Source organism: Maylandia zebra, linkage group LG10, assembly GCF_041146795.1.
Source record: "Maylandia zebra isolate NMK-2024a linkage group LG10, Mzebra_GT3a, whole genome shotgun sequence".
Taxonomy (NCBI): domain Eukaryota; kingdom Metazoa; phylum Chordata; class Actinopteri; order Cichliformes; family Cichlidae; genus Maylandia; species Maylandia zebra.
In genome coordinates, this window is record NC_135176.1 from 13925088 (window position 1) to 13949653 (window position 24566).

Genomic DNA, 24566 nt, shown 5'->3' on the forward strand with positions numbered 1-24566 from the left:
CAAAGTGATTAATCAGATGTGGACTTTTGTTACAAATATAGTCTGTTATTGCACGCAACAAAGCTGCCTGTCACAAACGTCACCATCGTCAACATACAAGAAAAGGAAAAGTTTGATCAACTCATTGCGTTTCTTCGCAAGAAGCGCTAAGGAAAAGAAGGAGCTGATTAGTGTAAATCCACATAAGCACAAACAGTCTTAATGCCAGATTTCACAGAGGGACGTTTTTCCCCCTCTCAGAAAGAACAGTCTGAAGATCCACATGAATAATCAAAGTTTTTTACGCTTTAGTGAGGAGATTTCGAATTTCTCTGAAACAACACATCTCCCTGAGCCTTTTCACACACAAAAAATCACTATTTCCACGGTCAGCACCCGTCGCCACGCTCGGTCAACTCGTGCTGTTTTGGTGCAACACAAAGAGGCTCTGTTATATCAGCAGCAACACAAAGGTGCAGGCTAACCTCAAATGGAAGGAACAAACGAGCTTTGCAGGTATGCATTATGCACTCAGTGTTATCTGCTGGCTTCTGTTGACTTTAGTTAAGAACATTCCTCTGCCAGTCACTGCTTAACCACAAATAAAATAAAAATCTGTAGCTGAAAGCTGCTTTATTTTCTATCTGCATAAAAATGTCGAACAAAATAAAACAAAAATCTGAAGCAATTACAGGTTTAAGTGTCTTAGTCATCTAAGTATGTCCATCAACATTGTGTTGATCATCAAAGTGTACATAAGGAAGCTAAAACCCATCAAGGGAGCACATGATATGCGAGAATGAAGGTTGTGACAAATACTAGTGCTCGCGGCCCATATGCAACTCGTAAAATTGCATCGCACATGTACACAAATAAAAGGTGGTCCAAAAATGAACGTGGAAGAGTAGCTAGCAGTTGGGGGTTTAGCGTCACACCTGTGATTAGACTACTCCGGGTTTTGGAAGTACAAAAATCTCATCTGACTTTGTATTAACAGCTGAAAGAAGGGGGTGCAAGAAGCTTGAGTTGGCTAATCCCAATGTAAATGTTTGCACGTTTGCAGGTTCAAAAACCACTGGACTTCATGGAACAGGGTATGTGCTTTGTCCCTTAAGTAGGTTTGAGCAACAGACATGATACATTCACAATCAGTTGTCTCTTCTCTTATTATTATTATTTTTTGTTTGTGTTTTGGTTTCTCTTTGTTGCAAGACAGTAAAATATAAGTTAGGCAGGCAAAGTTACATTTTCAGGGTTTGATTGAAGGACCTATGTACACAGGAAGCTACGCTCAGTCGAACTGTACATCATGACAGACTCACGGAGAGCCACGTTTCAGCGGCTCCTTTAAGAAAACCTTCATGAACCACAGACTTGAACTCTCTCTTGTTACGTCACCGTCAAAACACATGAGCCTATTTACAATATATTGCAACCTCGTGTCTGCTGAAACAACTCCGGTGTATCAAAAACTCCACCTCGGAGATTAGTTTTCATGGCAAATCACACAAAAAAGGAGAAAAACAAAACAAAAGACACCCCCCTTTCACATTACAAAGTGTTGAAGTCATTACAAAACTAAAGGGAAAAAGACAAAGTGCACAGTATAAAATCTGTCGTGCGTGTGTTTGAGAATGGGAACGAATTTGGAGCGATGCAGAGAGAGAAATGAGCAGAGAAGCTGTGTTTTCAGGCTTCCACAAACAAAAAGAAAAGTTAACATTAATCGAAATCTTACCCTAAGTGGTCTGTGGTAAGACTCGTATCACATTTCATAAACTCAGACTTATTGTTTTTATTTCCCATCTTTTTGAAAACGTAACGTTCACCACAATATGTCCCAATCTTTGTGTCAGACACCCAGCAACCTTTCCGCTCAGTCCAGCCGTCTCAGACCTGCGACTCGAGATCAGCAACTCGGCACCGCTAGAAAGTGATGTCAGCATCTTTTGACATAGTTTAGGACGATGCAAAGATTATATGCAACATGGACACACAAGCCGTGTCTGCAGACTGCTGAGAGCCTTTAAGGCGAGCGTGCCCAGCAGGACGGTTATGTCGGATAAAACTATCTGACCGCTTAGAGTTTAAAAAATAAATAAATAAATGGCTTACAAGGGCACTGCAAATCTACATAAGCCGTAAAAAAAAAGAAAAGAAGCCATGCCACATTTACACCCTGTTAGGGCTATTCTGTCTTAAAGGGACATGCGCACAGAGGAGGCAAACGGACCGCTGAGAAAGCAGCAGGGTTGGGAAAAGTCACTTTGCAAAATGTCACTGGCTTTTGATTTCTGATTGCCAATTTGACAACGTAACAGCACACATAAGTTATTATTATTATTTCAACATTTCTGCCAGACTCAGTTCTAACTCTGTAACCTTCATGTTTGAAATTCATTTGCCAATTTTTCCTTTTAAATCATGTGATTTAAAAAAAAAAAAAGTAATACCAGAGTGGCTTATTTGCTGTGGGTTTTTTTTTTTATTACTTCACAAGTAATTCATTGTTCCCAACCCTATAAAGCGGTGAGTGTGGCAGAGCAGTCACATGCACACTACGGGAAATGTTCGGTTAGACACATAAGGACTAACCTTTAGCTCTCTGGCTGCTGGGTACTAAACATCACACAGAATAACAGGCAGCTGTGAGGGGAGGAGACTCACACGTCTAATGAAAGCACCGTTCACGCAGTAAAGTTGCATGTTAGGGCAGAGGTGGCCTTTTTTTTTTCTTTCTTTCCTCATTTTAGGATTGACATTTGATTGACCAGCTTTAGCCTTCCTCTATGTTGAAATAATTAGTCTCTGAACAATCAACAGTGAGCAATATATGATCGATTATGTTTTTTTTTCTTCCACAATTGAGAGAGTTCTCTTTTTCTTTTTTCTTTTTTTCTTCTTCTACATGATATAATGTACTGCGCAGAATGGATATGCGCACATACTGGAAGCATAAATGTTGCCGAGGACATGCAAGTTGTTGAGTATACAGCAGAGCAAAAAGCGATGTTTCCCCAATATCAAAGTCTTCTTCAACTTCTCGGAACATCGTCCGTCGCTGAGATTTGAATCATCAAGCGCGTGACTCTTTCTTCGAGTGTGGCTTGTTTCCCAGCAGGGCGTCCATCTCAGTAACGGTTTGAGGGGTCATTTGAGATAAAATCTGAAAGAAGGGGAGGGTGGCATCAGCTTAAAGTGTCATCTGCTGTTTTTTTGGGTGGTTCTTTTTATTGCGCACAAAACATAAAAGCATATTTGAATACAGCACATATTTACCCGGAGGGCACCCAGATTCTCAAGAAGCTGGTCTGTATTAGAAACACCCAGAAGTACTGAGCTGACTCCCTCACTGCGCAGACACCAGGCTGTAAAAAGAGCAAACCAGGAAAACTTTATTGCTGGAGGAATATCAGTTTGTAACCGAAGTAAAGTAGCTGATTTTTTAGACTTCTTTTAAAAAAAATGTTAACAGATTTAACCAGTGGTTGGATTCCATTTGAAAGCCTTAATGCAGACCATACATATACAAAGCACTTAATTAACAAGATCACAGATTATGTAATGTTATTTTCATGCAGGAGACATAGATTTTCAACACTTCTCCCAGAACCGTTACAGCACTTCCTACCTGCGTGTGTACAGTAAGATTAAACATAATGAATCAGTCATTTAAGGAGTGAAAATCATTCAAATACGAATCAATTCAGTCTTAATCTGCAGTCACATGATGCGAAAACAAGCAAAGCTGCATCTCTGTATGTCTGCACTAAAAAATTAAGGCCGTTTGCTCGGATCATACCGATGGCTAACTGTGCAGCAGTGCAGCCCAGTCTGTCTGCCAGTAGATGGAGCTCCTTGATTTTAGCCAGCTGCCTCCGACCCTCCTCACTGTTCACTCGCTCCTTCAGCCACTGGTACCCCTTCATCAGGACCAACATGGAGAAAAGCACTGATTCACACTGTATGCCGATAAAATCAAGAACTATAGTGAGGCTGATGTGGAGCCAGAAGAAGTGGAAGATCAAACTGACCTTCATTGCTGCTCTGGAGCACTCCGGTACACCATCACTGTACTTGCCTGTGATTAAACCACAAGCGAGCGGAGACCAGGTCATCGCTCCAACACCTGACAGAGCGAGGAAAGTGTGAATGAAACTAATGAAACTTAATTAAAAAGAAGAGATAAATGTTGCTGTGGGGTTTTTGGATGCCTGACCGATCTTGTGGTAGAGTTCAGGAAGCTGCACTTCCACTTTGTCCCTCTGGAAATAGTGATACTCTGCCTGCTCGCACACAGGTGGTATCAGGTTGAACTGGCGTGCCACTGAGTATGCCTCCTGGTGCCGCAGAAATGGAAACACAATGCAATGGTAAGTGATCAGCGTTATCTGGAAAAAAGCTGACACTCGTGAATTTGTGAAGAGTAAGACTTTAAGAGTGAGAGCTCAGCACCATGATTTCCATTGCGCTCCAGCGCGAGGTTCCCCAGTACATAGCCATACCCTGGTTTATTACAAACGTCATGGCCCGTACAATCTCTGCAAATCACAGCACACGACATCTCACTTAAATTACATTCATTTGACAACTCTAACGCATCTGATTAAAGCTTATTTCCACAAATAAAACATACTACCATACAAAAACCCTCCATATTTGTGCTACAACAGTAGTAAGCGGTTCAAACTGACCTTCCATCGGACTGTTGACATCATTTCTGTTGGCAAAAACGATGTCCACATAATCTAGCTGGAGTCTTGATAGGGATCCTCGTAAACCTGTGAGAAACACGAGTCAATTATTGGACTAAGGGTCATAACTTTAAGGCACAGTGATGTTTTGAGCCACTGCTACACAACAGAGAGTCTAATTACAGTGTCAATAGCTTTGCAGTTATTTGGCAATAAACCAAAGTATCAGGCTGCATTATATTGATCTGGTAATCATGCTCAATGAAGCGTAAGGGAAGGACCAAAGTTATTACATTTTTTCCTGATTGAGACATGAGTGTGTGTTTGGAATTTCATGGAGTTTCATCCAGTAGATCTATAAATACAAACTTCATGCTGGTGCCTAATCTTAGGCCAGATCACTAAAGTGATTTATTTTTTACATTTTAAGTTTACATGGCATCAAAACAGCATTCAGCTCCTCCCAAGATATTAATGATTATCCTCAGTACAGTGTGCTGGTGGAGGGTAAAATGAGTGATTCTGTTTTATGTTCGATTTTCTGCTTCTCAAATGTTCTGGGCAAGCGTCTAACCTTGGGTAAGTCAGCAGTTGGACTTTTTTTTCCTGAGCAAAGTGAAAAATAGTGCATAGAGTCGAAATCTGAGCGTTGACCCTGCACGCGGTGCAAGCCTTAAGAGCTGCACGTAGTTCACTCATTATGCAACGGCCCCAAATCAAAAGCTTCATGACAATGACATAAAAAAGTCATTCAAGTCCAAGGTAAATGGTCATCCTGCGGCCGTGCTGCTTACAAAAGGAACAAAGACCACCACCATATCCTTTAGCTTTTTTAGGATTATTTTTGGAACCGATGAAATGGCTGGAAAACAGCAATCAAGACATGTACCTTCACCTGACCTCTGTATTTTCTTTGACCCCCCAACAAATCTGATGACAGGCCTCTGAAACATCCTACCCATCAACATCTGTACTATAGCTTCAAAGTGAATGCACCTCATATCCCAATAGTGTCCACTGACATCACAGTTAAAAATGAAGTTGTGCTTACTGTGACGTGTAACACGGAGCTGACTGAGTGAGTCAAACAATGCTCACACTAAAAGGTAAAGGGGGCTCCGAATGAATGATAGCAACCACATCATTAGTGGTTGAAGTAACACACAGGAAAACATGCCATACAAAATAAAGATGCAGTGCAACCTAATAAAGCAAGGCTTTCATTTATAGTCTTTAATGTATAATAAGCCTAAAGCTAACGCAGAAGTGCCACAAACTGCAGTTTGTGGCACTTCTGCCTTTTTTTATATATGTAAATCACCACTTCATTTTATATCAAAGTTCTGCCAGCTGTGCGCTAAGTTTCACCTCAGCTAATTTGAGTCATTGAGTGAGAGATCCCCACAGTATCTATGGTGATGTTGTGGTCCAGCTCCAAATGACCCATTTTCTATTTTAAATTGTCAGTTTAAAGTCAAGCTGCAGAAAAATATTTATCCAATGTCTTCTCCTCTCACCGCCAACCAGTTGTGGCAGATGGCTGTCCCTCCCTGAGTCTGTTTCTGCTGAAAGTTTCTTCCTGTTAAATGGTAGTTTTTCCTTCCCACTGTCGCCAAAGCACTTGCTCTGTTCGTCTTCTCCGTATTATTGTAGGGTATTTAACTTTCAAAATAAAATGCCCCGAGGCAACTGATGTGTGATCTGTTGAATTTTCTATAAATATAACTGAACTGAAATTTATTTAAATTGCTTTCAACTGGACCAGAATAACCCCTTATTTGGTTTACACTTTGCAAATACATGAGTAGACTGTACCTTCAATAATGTGCTTTCTGGAGAGTCCTCTCTCTGTCTCTGCCCTGTGAAGTTGTGAAAATACAAATCATTGATCCTCAGTTAAAATGATGAAGAGGCTGGGTTGAAGAAATGTGAAGAGTCTAGTGTTTTAGTCTTATACTTACTGGCCTCCCCAGTAGATTTTTGTCGTAATGACAAAACTTGAACGTCTGGCAAGGACAGGAGTCGTGAGTATTTTGATTGCAGCATAACATTTAAGTTAAGGGAATCAGCTCATCCTAAATCTAATAGTACGGACAGTCTTTCTCTCTTTCTGGTGTTAAAATTAAAACATTTTATTACCAATATGTGTCTCTTAGGCAGCTGGGTGAGTCAGCCACCATCTCTGATCAGGGAATTTAACATTTTTATCCTTTTTAGTCTCTCTGAGGATAAAGCTCTACATTTTTTCCCCAAGCATGGCTTTCCCTTGAGAGAATTTAATGGTGTGCCGCTATCAAAAGTAATAAAAACATGTAGTAATGCATTTCATCTCAGGAAGGGATTATTAGGGATTATTTAAAGTAAATCTGTGATCTGGTCGAGTTAAAAAGGTTTGCATGCCTGTGAGTCAGTTAGGAAGAATGAGTAATCTCACCTCCAACCTTTCTTCTTGATGATGTTCCCTAGAGTAATTTCCGCCCTGTGGAGAAACACATCATTGGTTGTGACGGGCTGAGGCTAATAAACTTTATTTGTATGTAACGTTTAACGAGATAAATAAATGATAAAGACACGCAGACCAAAGAAAACCAGATTAATGTAGAGAAGAAGAATGGAAAACGGCAGACAATAAAAGACGACGTCACATAAAAACAGGTTTAAATTTTTGTATTTGCTGTGAGAGAAATCAGACGATTTAAAAAAAAAAAAAGTTTAATTGAGGCTCAGGAGAGGAAAGTGAAGTCTGACCTTCCAGAGGCGTACACCTCCGCTGTGTCAAACAGGTTCACTCCGTTCTCATAAGCTACGGTCATCAGGTTCTCCGCCATCTGAGAGAACACAAAAACTGAGACTGAGAGAAGCAGACGGCGGATAAATTCCAATTACCCAGAGGTCGTTCATGAAGGGCACTACTCAGGGAGGATAATACAGACAATATCTCGCCAAGCTACAGCAGTCTTAAGGCCTGTCACACATATTCCTGCGATCGTGAACACTGAGATTTGTTTACAGTGCGCCGAACGGTGTTACACAAAAACCAAACGAGTGAAGGTGTGCGGGAATCGATTTCTCATACAAACACAGAGAGAGAATGCTCACTTCATCAGAGATCTGCGATCCAAATGTCACCCAGGTGCCTGAACAAGGAGAGAGAGGGAGAGACAGACAGACGGATTTTATTTAAGAGTTTGAAGCTGAGCTGAATGTTTCCCTGCCTTCATCCCAACTTACCTAACCCGAGACAGGAAACACGTAGGCCCGATTTTCCCAGGTTCCTATAGAAAGGGGAAAAATCAGGAGGTTAGATGAGAAATGCCTGTAAAGCGCACACACACACAAAATGTGTGGGCAGTTGGAATATATCTGGACATACAATCTTCAAACACAGTCAGTAAGATGTACGCATGTGAGTGATGAGCAATCCTCAGTAGGGAGACACTGTGGTTAAGCAGTGATGAGACTAAGAGATACCTAAGTGGAGTTTAAAAAAGATGGCAGCTGCAATGTTACACTGTATTTAACACACATTTTGTCTTATTTGTTTCTACCCAAGCCTCCGAGCCATCTGAAGTAGTTTCGGTTTATTAATAATCACATCCACTCACAACTACATTACAGCGTTATAAACTATTTATTCACGTCTATGAGGGAGCTGGCTCACTGCTTTACTGGACACATCAGGATTTGAAAGCTAAACGTCGCCTTAATATGGCGATGTTGTTGATGAGATCCTGATTATTCTGTAGCAGCATGTAACACAAACCTGGTGTCACATGTAAAACATAAGTACGACACAAAATTAAAAACCAGACACAGATGTAATTTATTTCTATCGTAGTCTCCGACACTTCACTCCTCCACTGCAGCTGCTGAGTGAAAGTCTTTCTCGCCTCTGGTAAAATGACTTCCTCTGTCTAATTATTTCTGAACAATTGACCTTTCATCCCTCGTATGTTAGCAGTTCAGTGTATTACAGTGGGCCAGTGAAACACCTGGAGGGGACGGAGCTCAGCGCAGTTAGAGAGTCCTGGCAAAAGCTTCTTTGGTCTGCACCATAAATGGCTCAAAAATGCTCTGTGAGCTAAAGAGGAGTCCATTAACTGACATGCCACATCTGATTATTCAGACAGCTGAATTTTGAAGGGCAGGCGGGGGAGAAGCAGAGAGCTGCATTTCTGACCACAGGAGCATGTACAGCTGAAAATGATGTGGGCTTCATGCTTTGCTCTCCTGTGTGCTCTCCCCCATTCTAATTAGCCGGGGAGCCAGCTGGAGAGCCGGCAGAACTGCAGTGCACCTCGCTGCTCGCCGTCTTTTCATCTCCAGCGCCTCTCCCCTCTCGGCTTGTCTGCCTGCGTCCACTGCGAAACAGCCAAATGCACAAAGACAGACTGTCAGAGCATTTAGACTCAGTCGAACAAGTCCCGCTTTTATTTTCCTGGTCTATTTTCTATTCCCAACCTTATGCTATTTTTAGATTCCTGCATATGTAAGCATTTGTTTCACGATCTTTATGTGTGTGTGTGTAGTGGGGGCATCAGTCTTTATGTGAGCACTCCATGTGGGTGTGAAATACATATTGTTTGTGTCATTACGTTAAACTGTTAAAAAAGCACACAGGTGGAAGGTCAGGAAAGCTATTTAAAGGGAAATGTGTCTGCGGGGTTTGGATGTAGCTGATTCCTTGTATGGTAAGCTGGCTTTTCTTCGTGGTTCGTCAACCAATGACAGCTCTGTCTGTTCTCTCACGCTGACAGCCACTTTGAACACTGGGAGTAAATTTAAATGAGGCACATGGGAAAAACATATTTCAGAGACTGGGTTATTTCAAATGAGCTACCTGAATATTTTACCATTTGTTTTGTTCGTTTTTGTTGGCTCTTCTTTTTTTGTAGTATCCATCAAATCAGTCCTTTTTTGTCTCAACTTTATTTGGATGAGAATAAAGGGGATTTTATTTATTTTTTGTCAAGCAACATTTGACAAGGTGGGGCCAATAACAGCATCCGGAAAAAATATTCCCTACAGTTTTAATCAGCTTCTAAAGCAAAGCTTGAAACTGATTCAAAATTGCTTTTGAGGTAGCTTCTGTATCTGCACACCGGGAGCAAATAAACGATATGGTTTATACCCAACTTTATTTTTGTTTATTACCTTCTTTTTTATTATTATTTTTAGGGAACTTGAGAAAAACTCATTAGAATTATGCATGATGGCTTTGAGCTGTGAATTAAGGACAATAAAAATCTGTTCCCCAGCTTAGTCACACACCTTCTGTCCATACTTTCCTTTTCACATTGGACCAGGACGGCAAACAGAAGGCTTACGTGTGAGGAAAAAACACATACCACCAAAACATGAGTCAGCATTCGGTGGAGTGTGTCAAGCATCCAGTGGCATACGGCTGTTACGCAAATGTTTTCTTCTCCTTCTTCTGTTAAATGCTCTTCTATCCGATATGCTTGTTAAAGATGAGTGCATGAAGCTGACAGCCTCGTGTTTGGTGAACGCTGCTTGTGAACGCATCATGACAGGGAGCAAATTTGAAACCGGTGTGCATTACTGGGCGAATTCCACAATTGCCGAGCCACATAAAAATCTCATTTTTATGTCTGTGTGTGCGCGTGTGCTTCTGAGCAATAGAGGATGTCACTGTTTCCATGTGTGACAACTGGCCGCCCCCTCCCTTGCGCTCAACTCCGCCGCTCTCTGCAATGCTGCAGTCTGCTAAATTACTATCAGTGAGTCTGGAGAAACACATGCTCTGTCTTTCCTCGCACTATCTCCCTATTGACAGTCTTTTCCCACTATCTCCCGCACGCAGTACACCCAGACGCTCGGCCTATATTTCATCTGAGGCGGATGTGAGGGACGCTGTGCAATAAACGGAAAACATCTATGCTGTGCATGTGTCATTATGGGGAGGGGTTCGATGCTTTCACGTGAATATTCACGCTTGATGGGAATTGCATTGGAACGCAGGCACAGTTCCACATGCAGACATGCATGAATGCACTCTTGAGCAGGGCACACAGATGCTTCTCTATAGCCTTTATAAGTAGGTCTTCCAGTGTTTTCTTCTCTATTTTTTCCATTGCCATAAATCATGATCTCCAAACGAGATGATTGTAGCAACTTGGCTGCCTCGTCCATACATTATTAACGCTGGAGAGAGAGAGACAGAGGAGACACACAGGTGCTCCGTCACGGTTTAGTCAGCATTTTAACCTGTGCTGACATTCACAGTTAGTTTTCACCTGAGACAGGAGGAAGACACTATATACAGATGGTTAGGTGCTAATGGTGGACTTTTTTTCTCCCCCTTCCCTCTGCAGTTGTCATAAAATGCCACACACATGCTGAGCAGGCTCTTCTCCAGAGGGAAGACCTAGATATTAATAACACTCACGTCAGTTTTATGTGTATGCTTAGACACACATTTTCTGAGCACAGAGTGTGGGAAGATGGTGGACTGTCTGTTCTCTTTCAGTAATGCTGCACACACTGTTTTGTGGCTTTAAAGGGTCACTTCACCCAAATTACAGAGAACAGATTTTTCTCACCTGTGCCTGCCTAAATACAATCAATGGAGTGGGCAGAAGTTATGGCACTAAAAAAACGCCACCACAAACTTTTACTTTGCTTGTCATTCTCAATAATCCAGAGACATGCCAACAGAGCTACATTTTTGGGTTTATATGACAAATGAAACCAAATTAGCCACATGGCCTGGCACTAATCAAAACCCCAGCATCTAAGAGTGTACTAATTATTGATGTAGCTATTTTTAAAAGCATTAGCCTAAACAATGGACCCTTCATGTAAATGTGATTTTTTTTTTAATTCAGCTATATTAAAACAGTTAGGAAATCAGGTCTGTCCTAATTATAAAATACACATGCTGTGCAGGGAGCGAATGGAGAAAAAGGGGCACAAAGACACACACACGCACAATCTCAGCTGCTCTCCTCCAATTCTGCGTATCAGCTGCTGACACTTTATTAGTGGTCCTGACTCTCCCGTTAACTAAAAATGCATGTAATGAAGTGGTGCAGGAAAGAGCTCACACAAGCTGAATTTGACACAATGCGCTGTCATTACTGTTTATTCCAAGTTTGGGAACACACGTGACCTGCGACAAAAAAAAAAACCCCCAAAAAAATGTTCACTCGCCCCAACATGTAATCAAATGTTAATGAAATTCGCTCGCTGAGAAGGTCGCTGCACTCTGCCTCTGTTTCATGTCCGCTGGCAGACGGATAAAGACGAGTATTTGAGGGATGTGGCGCTTTCCGGATCTCATGCCCCCGTGAGTGACAGCGCAGTGAATTCAAAGTGATTGAATGCAATCGCGAGCATGTTTTTGAGTATCGCGCCGTCCTCCGGTTTTCTTTGGTGTTCCTGTTTCCCTGTGATTTAAAACAGCTCAACTACTTTGCCTTAATGAATTTTGCAGTGTATTACACGGCAGGCAAATGAATGCTACCAAGATTTATTTAAATAAATGAATATATTAAAACACTGAAAAGAGTTTCAAATAAAAGTAAGATTTTAAAAGAAGAAAGAGGAATTGATATCATCTAATTAAATGCCTTTTGAGTCTTTTCCAGAGCATGCGGACACTTGTTCATTAGGCTGCCCTCTGCTCTTACATAATAACAACATGCGGCCATGATGGCTCTGCCAGAAGACAATACCAGTCTTTGACTTTGATGAGACAGCCTTACTCCGAGGACGTGATGTGGATTTTCTGGCCGCGATTACGATGCCTCTCAGTTAAGAGTAAGCCGCCAAATGCAGTCAATTATCGACAACTCTGAGCTTCATCAAACAACACTGACACGCAGGTCACTTTGCATTTTGAGAGGATTAAGTTGCCCGCTGCATACACTTAATCAAGTCCCAACAAGCAGCTGCACACATAATAACAGCCTAGATATTGTTCAGATGCACGATATATGCAGTAATTATAACATTAAGCACCGTACAGCGTGCTGTAGTAGTGGGTGGCAGATGAAAATAAGCAGCCACAGTTTAGCAGACAGTAAACAGATCATGGTTTGGATTATGTTTTGGTTGAAATCAAGCAAGTGAACACCCGGCGTTACTTTGCCTAAAACTTCCCAGACCTCAAAGTGAGTCACTAATCTGCCCAGTCAACTGGAACCCCTCCTGAAAATAAATAAATAAATAAATAAATAAATAAATAAATGTCCCAGAGCGACAGAGGGGAGAGCTGAAGGTCAAGGTTTTTGCAGCCCGCAGTCGTGTTCTCCTCCCTGCCACACAGGCCATTTATTTCCCGTGGTTAATCATGACAACAGCGTGAGGTCAAAATCACTACATTATCGCTTCACCTGCCGGTTACGATGAATATTTTAGTCGCTGCTGGGGATTTGTTACACTTCGCTTTGCCTTCGGTGGCACGCGTGTGAACGGCGCGTGGAGTGAAATTAACGAAGCGAGCCGGTGACGCCGCTGTGCCGTCAGAGCGCATAAACGCGGGCGAGATAAGAATCTGAATGCTAAGAAGAGGCACGCGGCGAGAGTAATAACACTCAGGGTAGGTCACCGTCTCGCAGCACTAAATGAGCATGAGATGCGTGTTTAAAGTCGACAGGGCCGCTCGACGCCAAAGCTTCAGCTGCTGCGACTACGCTACTGAGATTTCCACCTTCCGCTCCTCCAGACAACGACACCTCTCTGCATGGCTGAATGTCAGAACACTTCAAATCCTCATGAAAATACATGAAGGCTTTGTTCTCCAGTTTAACATGCGACCTTACCCAGTATCAGGTATTATTATGAACGCTACATCTTCTTTTTCTTGTTTTTCTCTTTATGGTACAGCTGAGGCTTTTGTTTGTCGTCTGCTTTAACTGGAGCAGCATGTCCTAAATGTTTAAAAATGTAGAAACAGCTTGGAAATACATTAGTTTGGCAAAATAATCTGAAATCAGGGAACTTTTGTAGAGCTTAAGATTTTGATCTGTAGCACGAGTACAGCCACATCACTAACAGAGAGCGGTTGCTTTGCACCAAAGCAGATGATAGAGGTCAACTGGTGCACCTAAGGTGACAGAACTTAAAGCTCATTGATTAACAAGGTCTCTATTACTTGATTAATCCTTGCAAAAGCCAAAGTGCAAAAACACCACAGCAATTCCCATCAGGTCACAGACTCTTCATGGAACCAGCAACAGCTCCTCGTCTCCAGTCTTTGGTCTAAGCTGCTGGCTGTGATGTGAAACATCACGTGCAAGTGTCATCAATAGTTTGTTCTCACTCTTCACAATCACATGTCTTTAAGTTTAACTTGAGTTCTTTTAGATACAGTAGAACGGCATTCTTGGGTAATCGCTCCTAAACTCCTTCATGTCTTTCCAGCTGTCCTGAACTTATTTTGATTTTCTCACATCTTGGCTCTTTAACAATAATACTTTGTTTCACAGTTTACTGCATGTCAGTGCTGAATGTTTTATCTGAGTAGGGCTTCCCTATTCACATTCTCCATCTCTCAAGCATGCATTAAGATTTATAGGCATCCGCCACAGACACAGCGTGCCCCGCGGCCATCTGTGAGGAACAGCGGTGGATAGATCTATGGTCTTCTCCAGTATTAATGTAAATCAAATTCCCTTTTCTTTTTTTTAAACTCATACCAAAAAAATGTTTTAAGAAATTCATGATGCTCAGATATACCATATTTTATTCTAACTCATGTGCATTTTAATTTGCACAGACAACTTTGTGAATGATGCTTTTAGATAAATTCTCTTTTGAAATATTTAGGTGCAAACATGACAAAAATGCGATTCCAGAGGAAAGTCGAATCATTTTTGGCGTTGTCTGTGAAATGTGCATTATCTTGTCATATCTTTTAATTCAGTTTTCTCAAACTTGAGTGTATTGTGCCAAATGGAACCTTAAAATGGGCCATCTGGACAGTTTGGTGTTGAAAACAGAAGGTTTAGTTACTTTAAAAATAGACGTTTTGCTGAGTGACAGAACTGACCGCTACAGTCACCTCTCCATCAGCTCGAATGCATACCCTGTGGCCACACTGAACACCCAGCATATTGCACACGCACACAGACACAAACATACACACAAACCAGAATGCTGCAGTGCACTGTGAGGGAGTAAAAAAGGGCAGCATTTGAAAAGAAAACAGTGAGCTTAAACAAGATCAAAGAAAGAAGATAGAGAGAGTCGCAAAGAAAGACTCTGAGCATCTGTGACCTGCCTGTGAGTGATCAATACTTGGGTTAATGAGACAGAAGGGCCACAAAGATGTGGTCAACGCAAGCAGCAGCATCCAGAACTGGAAATAGAAACCAGCGCTGGAGTGCCAAAAAATGCAGTTCCTCAAATGGCCACTTGAGGCTGCCTACAAGAGTGACTCAATCTCCCACTGCGTTTAAACAGCATTATAGGGCATGTTTACAGCCTGGCACATTGGTCTCCTTAACTCATTTTCACCATCTAAATATATAATATAATATAAGTTCATTTATACTCAACGTTATCACCATTGAGCAGAAGCTGGGAAATGTTTCGTCACCCATCGTGACCTCTTCTGTGTGTTTGTGCCCCCCTGGAACATTTTTAATGCAATCATCTGACAAGTCACAGGACTCACTGTGTGGTTAATGACACCAACAAGAGATCTGTGCTCAGGTGTTTTTTGCAGAGTAATATTCTTTTATTCTATTTCTATGTTACTTAGCAATAATTAGCAGATATCTGTTTCTGCGCGATGCAGTTACACAGTCTCTGGACACACCTTTGTATTCCAGCCATTCATCCAAACATGGTCAAATCCGGGACTCCACAAACCAGTGGATGACACCACAGTGGCCATGGCCCACTTTTCTATATATCTATATAGTTCACGGGTGGTTTAAAGTGAAGGCAGAAGCCTGCTTCCTTCCTGACCTCTGTGTAATTGTGATAACGGTGTGAAATGAGGAATGTGCGGCCACCACGACGCCGCCACAACCAGACTGTTGTGGTGCAGGTGGTGGAGCTTTGAGCATACTCAGTTAAGGAAAGGACTGATAAGCGACAGCAGTGCTGGCTGATTAGAAAATAAGACAAAAACTAAAGGCAATGCCTGGGGTGTTGCCAATGGCAACTGGAAGTGGCCATATGCTGTATAGACTTATTGTGCTGCTGCACTCCCTATTAGTGACACTTTTTTAGAGACGACAGAACAACTGGAAAAATCCAGCCCAATCATAAAGTCCTGTATGTGTGTGATTCTAAAGGGAAAAAATAGGAGTGGAAATATCCTAGTTTTGTCCTGTGCCTTATTCCCTTTTTAAGCATCTTATTAAGTGGAAACTAAATTGACTGAAGAGAATGGCAGCAATTCAATCAACCTGATTACCAAGAAACCAGGTCGTTAAAACTCTCCTCCTAGTTCTCGAATTTTACAGCCCAAAGATGGAAACACAGTGTGAGCCTGTGGAAGTCTGCAGCCTAATGTTAAAGTGCATGCTTTGTGCTTTCCCCCCCTTTTTTAAAAAAAATGTATGTTTATGTATAAATACGAGCCTCCTTCATGCATGAGCTGTGCATGAACAGCTGTCCTTGTTTAGCTTCAAGCTCTAATCCATCAAAGGTAAACCACAAGTTTGCCAACAAACTAAAAGAGGAAAAACATACATTGCATTCTTGTCTTGTTGTTTATCTGGTTGGATTTCCTTCCTACTTTATGACTCAGACCTGGTGTGTGTGCAGCAGAGATTTTCTGTGCATACGATGGTCTCCTGCAAGGCTATTTTATGAAAGTACATGTGTTTAAAACCTCTAAGAAAAGCCGGGCGTCCTAGTGTGGTTTCAGGAGAAGCTGTTATTGGAGGAAAGCTTTTTTTGTATTATTAATCTGCTGAAATGAGAAAGAGGCTAACGCAAAGTCTGTGGCTAATGCTCCCATATGCATACTGTCTGAAATATTGTGATAGCATTAGGGCTATATAGTATGACTTATGTAAGCATTTTTTTATTTATATCCATAAGCGCTTTTAGGAATAAATGTCATATTTTTGTAATGTCAGCGAAGTCATTGCTCTCACTGAGGTGTTTCTCATCTGGCTAATGGATATGTAGGCAGTCTGCACAGTCTGCTCACTGGTGATATGTTTGGTGACAAGCTAACCTCGAATTCACCTCACATCTCAGCAAAGAGACTGGCAGAACTAGGAATAATGAAGGCCCGGCAAGGCAGGTAGAGCCTCATTGTGAAGAAGAGGCCCAACACCTTGTTTCTGGTGGAGGACTTTCACCTCTGGTGGAGGTCAAAAGGCCACAGTGATCAGAGCGAAATAAAAGCCATCTCTCCAACCAATAAAGCTCCGGCTCCTCGTCTCCCCCAGTCAGGCTCATACTCACCTGTACTTCATATTGGTGTGGCGCCCAATAGCCTCCTTCATGTGGGCGTGACCCTGAGGAGTCTGACGAGACCCGGAACCCTCCCTGGTCTTGACAGAACCTTGAGACATGTAGTTGCCATTGCTCCCTTGTCCACTGCTTCCACCTCCGCTTCCTCCTCCACCACCACCACCACCTCCACTTCCTCCTCCTCCACCGCCACCACCTCCCCCTACTCCGCCACTGCTCCCTCCAGGAGGTGGAGCGGTGCGAAGGCCACAAAGCCGGTCCTCGCTGCGACTTTTGAGGTTGTGCTCAGTGCATGCAAAAGACACCTGCATCCTGGCAGCTGATGTCTGTGTCTCTTATTCTGAGAGTCTGAGTATAGGGTTGGGTTTGTTTTTTGTCTTTTAAACAAGGAGTCACACAAACAGCAATGTCTACAAACTGTTGGTGCTGCTCGACACCGTTTCCCGTCGTGCTGTTGTGGCAGCGCCGTGATGCTCATACAAAAGGGCTCAGACAGGGCAGGTCAAAGATTTTGGCTCAGAGTTGGAGGGAGCAGGCAAGAGTCCAACCTCTAAACATGACACACACAGAGTTACCGTCTGCTCAGTCTCCTGTCTGGTGATGCAAACCTGGCAAAAAGGCTCTCGGAGCTTTCACACTCACACGATGCATCAGGGCTGCCCTCCAAAAATCATCAGGGAGCTTGTGTGCTCGCAGCAGTCCTCAGACGAATTTGGGGATGTGGCAGTTCTTGGGAAGCCCCCCCACCCTCCCACCCCAATAAAATCTCAGTGCAATAGATGCCCTCCCTGGAGAGTGGCTTCGTCCGACATAACATGCACGGGCTCTGTATGGCTTATGTAGGGTGATAAAGCACTTGCCAGCTTGCTGTTTTCTCTTCAGCTGAGGTTTGTTGAGACTGTCTTGAGCTGAGGAGCTCCGGAACGTGCCGCAGCAATGACACAACCACAGCTACAGGCATCCTCACACCTCGCGTCGAAATCACTCATATTTCTCCCCCACCTTTTATTTTACTGTCGCAAGGTGGGTGAGCAAAAGGGAAAAAAAAAAAAAAAAAAAAAAAAAAGATCGGGCTCAATAGCTCGAATTTACATCGCCGAGGAGAAAAGTCAGATCGGGGGTAAAGACACTCAAACCCCACCAATGCATCATCACCAAGCGGCTTCACGCAGCATCCAATTGATGCAACAGCGATGGAGAAAGAAGAAGAAGGGGGGGAAAAAACCCAACAAAATCAGCAAGCACGGAGCCGGTTCATCTTTAGCTTCAGTGTGAGAAGTTGTTCACATACCGGCAGCAGCGGTAACTGTGCACGTCTCCCGTTGTTCGCCAGGATCTCAGGGTGCGCGGATTTGGGAGAAAAATGCCGGCATACTGGCCCCAAAATCAGCTGCAGCAGACATTTCAAACGCTCGGTGCCGCCTCTCGGCTCTCCAGCATCATTTGGAGACCGCCCCCCCCCCCCCCCCCCTCCTTTTTTTTCCACAGGCTTCAAAACGTTCACGACACACAAGCAGTGTGGGGGTTTGGATAGATACTCCCTCTCCCTCCCTTTCTTTCGGGTGTGATCCACATTTTTTCATCACACCGATGCGCACACATTTCATCACAAAGGCACACATTAGGCTATACTTACTCAACCCCCTCCCCAAACCATCTTTTTTCCCTCCATAAGGTCCAGAATTCTGTCGTCCCACCACTCCCATTATTCCTATTCTTCCTATGCAAAACATTGCCCTCCCCAATGATAGCTTGATTTGCCATCAATGACCCAATCACCAGAATTACACTCATTACTACCTCTGAGCAAACAGAGGATAGATGGTTTCTAAGTCACAATACATCACATCACGGGCATAGCACGGCAGGGCATATCAGATCATCCTGCAGCCCATCATAATGAAATGAAATGGATGTGTCATTTTGGTGGCCAAGCAATGATAATAGCCCCTTCCAGGCTTTGTTTACCATCTAAAGTGTGATGCCATATCCTTAGAGAGGACTGTCAATCCAAAAGGCTTTACTCTGTGGTTAGTGCTCGCCCCGCTAAGTCTGCTTCACATAGCAGGACGATGTGCAAAATACCCCACATTTGTCACCATTGTCAATTTGGTTTCACATCTAGTGTTTTGAAGCAGATCTGCAGTCCCAGAGCAGATTGCAGGGCATCCACTGCCAGCAGAATGTGACTTTGAGTTGGCAATCAGCTCTTTCTAAAGAACCATTCAGCACAAGTTTGGACGGGGAAGTTTCCAGCTGTACAGGCAGAGAGAAAATACGAATGCTGCCCGTGGTGGCGCTTCAAAAGAGGAGAAGATTTAATTACTTCCACTTCACTGTTAAGGCGCTTATTTTCCAGGAAGCACATTATTTTTGTATAGCCAAACTTTTGCATAATCATGTCGACTTCTTTATCTTCATCTCCCTGTAGGCTTAACCTTCCCCTTCACTCCAAATAATGGCCACTGGCATCGCCGTATTACACAGTAATGACACTGACTCAGTCTGTTCTCCACTTCAGAAGCTTACAGCGCTAAAACCTCGGGACACAACCAGCACTTGTGAGCCTCATGTTGAAGTATTTGGGTGGAGAAAGACCAAAAATGAGCACATGTGTGGTGCATCCTTATTTTTCTAGTAATGATAAGGTTATAGAATCAAATTATCAGAAAATAAGGGGATACAGTAGATGGCTTTTTTTCTTCTCAAGCTGGATTATACAAGAGCTTCTATAATTTGAACGTCCTTGAAAAGGTAGGTTATTCATGCAACTCAGCGTAAAAACTCATCACAAAGTGTGACTTTCTGAGCTATAATCCCCTAAAATCTGCCAAACCGCACTTTGATAAGTGCTTGCAAGCATATTCCTTTAATGCTACAGAATGAAATGACCTGGACTTGCCTGTCACCCTTTTGGCTCCATTTTCACTTAAAAACAGAACAATTCGACATAACCTGGTAAATAGAGAAATAAATAAATGTGTAAATGTCTTTTTAAAGCAGGATGAAGCAAGAAAACTCGTCTCCCATGGTGGTGTTCATGTTGGTTTTGACACGCTTGAACTAAAATAGCACTAAAGAACGCTAAGAAGTGTTTGCAGGTGTGCCTCAACATGAAATTCGCATGACGTTCTGAGAAAGCTGATGGCGTTGACCCTGTGACTTTGAAGGCATCTTGTTTCTCCTCGCGGTTTTTATTCAAAAGTAATTCAGCTCCTCGAAAAGAGGACAGAATTCCTTTGATATAATCCATGAAGATTCACACATGTTCGAATCTGTCTGACCTATTAGCTTCGTTTCATTCGGCCCTCGTTGTCTGTTTTTCAGAATCTAAATAGCTCACATTTCTGCAGCTCAAATGTTTGCAGCTAAACCGGGAAAACGAGAAAGAACGTCAAGGTAGATGCTGGCTTCTGTTTTGATTACAGGTAATCATTTTCTGTCAGGAGGGAGTCCAGATCTCATGCAAATGAAGGCGCACAGAGGCTGTGGAAACAACTTCCACTGGAGGCTCTGTGGGGCAGTTCAAGTGATGGAAGCGGTTCTGCCAGAGGTGGTCGAATCAACTGAATCATACTCTGGTACGCCGTTAGTTTGTTTCAGCTATCAAAATGTACGCTGCCAGTACAAATGTGCTATAAAGTAAGTCCTAGATCTGAGCATAAAAATGATGTGAAATTGCAAATGATACCCCTTGGCCTGCACTATTGTCCCTCTTTCTGCTTTTGAGTCATTGGTCACAGACTTGTCTTCACACCATGATGACGCTGCCACCTAGAGGCAACTGTGCTGGAGACTAGATGACTGTGTTTGCATGTTTTGGATGTGTTATAGCAAATAAAATGACAAATGTAATGGAATCTGTACTCAGTATTTTAGTATGATGGTGTTTAAGCAGTAATAATGAAATATGCAGCAGCCTGGCCTGTATCTTCCTCTTCTCTGCAAGCACCCCACCCCTCCTTTTTTCAGGTCTCATTCAATTTACAAAAATCTATTTTTCCCTAGGTTTTTGGTAAACTGATTGAAGAGTAGCCAACACCACCGTTCATTCGCCTCCACACTTTAAACAGAGAGATGCACGCGGTACAACAACCAACCGCCCGTCCCCCGCTGTCAAATCATGCATCATTAACCCCAAACTTCTGCACCACTGATGCCTGACCCCGTCAGGCTGTTTTTTGGAAAGGCTGGAATTAGACAATGGCTCACGTACAACTCACATTAGCGTTCCTGAACAACCGGATGCTTCTGCAGTCCGGCCACGTACACTCATCAGTCCTCTGCATTGAAATCTCATCAAACGCCTGATGTTTCTTTTTAGGTCACCAGTGAGAAAAAAACAACAAAAAAACAAAAAATAATAATATTTTTTTTCCCCCATCTCTCGTGAATGATGTCTCCACTCACTGCCTTTCAATTGCAGTCCTCTCCAAACACTCAATTACATCAACGCATTAGTAATATGTTAGAAAAATATTAACCATGTTATTAAAATGGATCATCCACGGATGGCTGAGTGCTCGGGATGGTCTCTTATTATCTCTGTAAAATCCAGACATTCAGTGTGAGTCCTGCACTCGCTAAAAAAGCAGCCGAAACCCAGAACGGAGTTAAATCTGCAGCCTTGTGTAGGCTGTACATTCCAGTTCTTTATTATTAATAATTGCTTTTATTTATTTTTTTTTTTAGTGGCCTAATTAAATGTACTAAGTCATAACTACAAACTCTAACTGCCTCATGGTTTCATGCTGTAAAGTCTTCTCCTCATACCTGTACGGCATTGCAGAGCGCTCAGCCTCGCACTCAGCCAGGGAGAGGCCACATTCTCTCAGGTACAGCTCCAGCCGGCGTCGCTCCACCAGTCTGTGGGCTGCCTCCAGGATCTGAGAGGCCAAGGCCTCTGACTCAGTCTTCTGTTCCGAGCTCTTGCTGCTCCGGGTCCCAGCCTTGGCCACAATACTCCCTGAGGAGGTCGACGCCTTGGGCTTCTTACTGATGCCATAGAGGTCCTCCACGGAGTATTTCCCCCCCTTACCTCCTCCGCTGCCACCACGGCTGGCAAACATTGTTGCCTAGATTCCAGCACCCCGACTGATGAAATGGCTCTTCGATTCTGCTTTGCTTACTTTTTCTTTCTTTTTTTTTTTGCCTGCTACATCTACTTTAAACAAAAGCTGCTTCTAAGTTTGAAACAAAATAACAAGGCAGTGCTATTTTGATGGAGTTTCATGTAGATTTGAAGCATCCGGCCCGAGGATGTGTCAGACATCAAACTGCTGGAAAGGAGAACTTAAAGCACCTGCGAAATATTTTAAAAAAAGTCTTGATTTCTCCTTTGTGGAGCCTAATTCCAAAATAAAACAAAGCCAGTTCGACATGTCAGCAGCAACACCCAGTCACAAACAATGACTCCTGCTGATGTGAGGTGCGTCTTTGAGTAAAAATGGATAGGAAAAGCAATCAGTATCTTTCTCTCTTTATCTCTCAAAGGAAGGACAGTGGGGGGATTTGTGTCGAAGCACCACCAGCTTACATTTGCTCAGATTAAGAGCGCACCCGGATGAAGTGTCTGTTCTTCTGTGACTATAATCAGCGGCGGCTGTGAGAGTTCAGCTCGCTGACCTTTTTCTTCAGATATAAATTAATAATGACTTTTTTTTTGTTTTTCATACCTGCGTGGCTATAATTGATCAGTTGATCTGCAGCGGCGCTGTCATCATAACCAGCACCCTTGCTGCCATCGAGCCCTCGGTCCCTCAAACAAAGCGAGGGTGGCATCCTCTCAAAGCCTGGCTTCAGGCCACTGCTGAGCGTGATATTGTCGGGGTCTGGGTTAATGCGCGAGCCAAACCTCCTGCGACAGTTTTTCACACAAACCATAAAGCAGAGCACAATGTGTGAAACCCTTTTTCACTGGAGGGGAAAGAAAAATCAGCGGCTACTGGTGCCCTGTTCATAAAAAATTAAACATAAAAAAGGGCAGGTCATCTTTTGTGCACTAAAATGAAATTGAACTGCTGAAAAGAGAAATACAGACAGACAGAAAGCGTGCAGTTTTAAAGAATGATGATGCAGATAGAGAGGATTAGTTCTCTCCATCAGCTTTTCGACAGTTTGCGCAAAGAAATCCACCTTCTAATCTCCTCCGTGCATGGCTGTTAAGTCCCAGCTTAAAAGCCAATATCGGAAACAAAAATGAAATTCGCATCAAATGTGAAAATAATTAAGCAACTCCCTCACGCTGTGAAATATCTGCAGGCCGTTATTTAGATTTGATATCTATATCTTTTCCTTTTATTTTAAATTTGATAGGAAAACAATCAGATCAGCTGTGATTCATGTTTCCAAGTTGGTGAAAATGTTTGCTTGGATCTGCTCTTTTGCCGTATTCAGCAGTGGGTTAAATGTGGATTATTAAAGCCACAAAAAAGTGCATCAGTATCTCAGACGTCTAGCTCAATGATTAACTTCCAGCTCATTCATGCATCTGCTTAACCATCTCTGCCCCTTCATCTTCCAGCTGCCGTGGCGGTCAGGCACTGTTCCTAAAGTGCAGTCCTCCCTGCGTTTGCTGTAGTGGCTTTCAGAGCCAGAGATCATCCGGGATTAAGCTGCTACAATCACTCATTCAATTGACCACAGTCACACAGGCAGCTGGCAGAGGTCAGTGTAATTCATAGCACTCTGTATTTCCTCAAAGTAGTGGATTTATAATTATGCGTGATGTCACGAGGGCCAGATGATAGAAATTTACCTTTTGATTTCAAGGAGAGAGAGAACCTGCTGTCTGCATTGTATAACTATCACATATCTGGGTTAGAACAGCGAAGATTGTTTTTAGTTATCTGTTGCGTAACCGCGCAAAGATAGATTTCGTCAGTCTAACAATATAGTAACCCAGGAATGTAGAGCGCGATGGAGTCAAGCTATTTGTTGCCACCTTGTACATGCTGTACAGTGATGAGAAGGAGGCGAGCTTGCTTGTTTGTGTGAGTAGTAGGGCTGCCTCAGATGGAGGCATTTTCCCTACGGTGTACCAGAAAGGCCTTTCATCTTAAATCACGCCCGACTTCAGTGCTGTTCACCTGCTACTACTTTTATACAGCTTGTCAAAGCAATCTGTAAATATCAGGCAGACACATCAGGAATTCCCACTTAGGGGCCCATACAAAAATCTTCCCCTTAAAAATGAAAGACAAGCTTACATCAGCAGGACAAAGTTTACCAAATCCTTTAAGACTCTTACGAATCGCATCGTAGGCTCAAGGCTGGGTTAAATCCAGACAACAAGAGGAGAGACCATATTTTGCCTAAAAAGAAGAGCATGTTTAAAGCTAGGGAAACATGGTGGTTACAATTAAAGGCTCATCGTCTCCGCTGCCAGATGGAAACAATGAACACGGCTCTCTCGTGTATTTGTGTCCAGCGTTTTGCTGACCCGTTCCTCCACCCTGACCACCTCCCTGCGCTATAACAACAGTGCAT

At 42.9% G+C, this 24566-nt stretch overlaps 1 protein-coding gene across 2 annotated transcripts; it reads right to left on the minus strand.

Moving 5' to 3' along the window:
- Positions 1 to 595: 595 nt before the first annotated feature.
- Positions 596 to 22598, minus strand: LOC101487699 (voltage-gated potassium channel subunit beta-2). 2 transcript variants are annotated; one of them, XM_012922695.4, is made up of 14 exons: positions 21852 to 22598; positions 7905 to 7948; positions 7773 to 7810; positions 7422 to 7501; positions 7108 to 7152; positions 6635 to 6679; positions 6489 to 6532; positions 4674 to 4760; positions 4435 to 4520; positions 4199 to 4319; positions 4014 to 4108; positions 3782 to 3902; positions 3259 to 3347; positions 596 to 3145 (listed from the first exon to the last, which is right to left on the minus strand). In XM_012922695.4, exons 1-14 carry the CDS (start codon positions 22145 to 22147, stop codon positions 3056 to 3058), a joined length of 1281 nt encoding a protein of 426 aa, XP_012778149.1. In that variant the 5' UTR covers positions 22148 to 22598; the 3' UTR covers positions 596 to 3055. The 2 variants fall into 2 exon arrangements, with proteins under 2 accessions (XP_012778149.1, XP_004564039.1); XM_004563982.5 differs by lacking the exon at positions 21852 to 22598 and adding an exon at positions 17070 to 18517.
- Positions 22599 to 24566: the final 1968 nt, after the last annotated feature.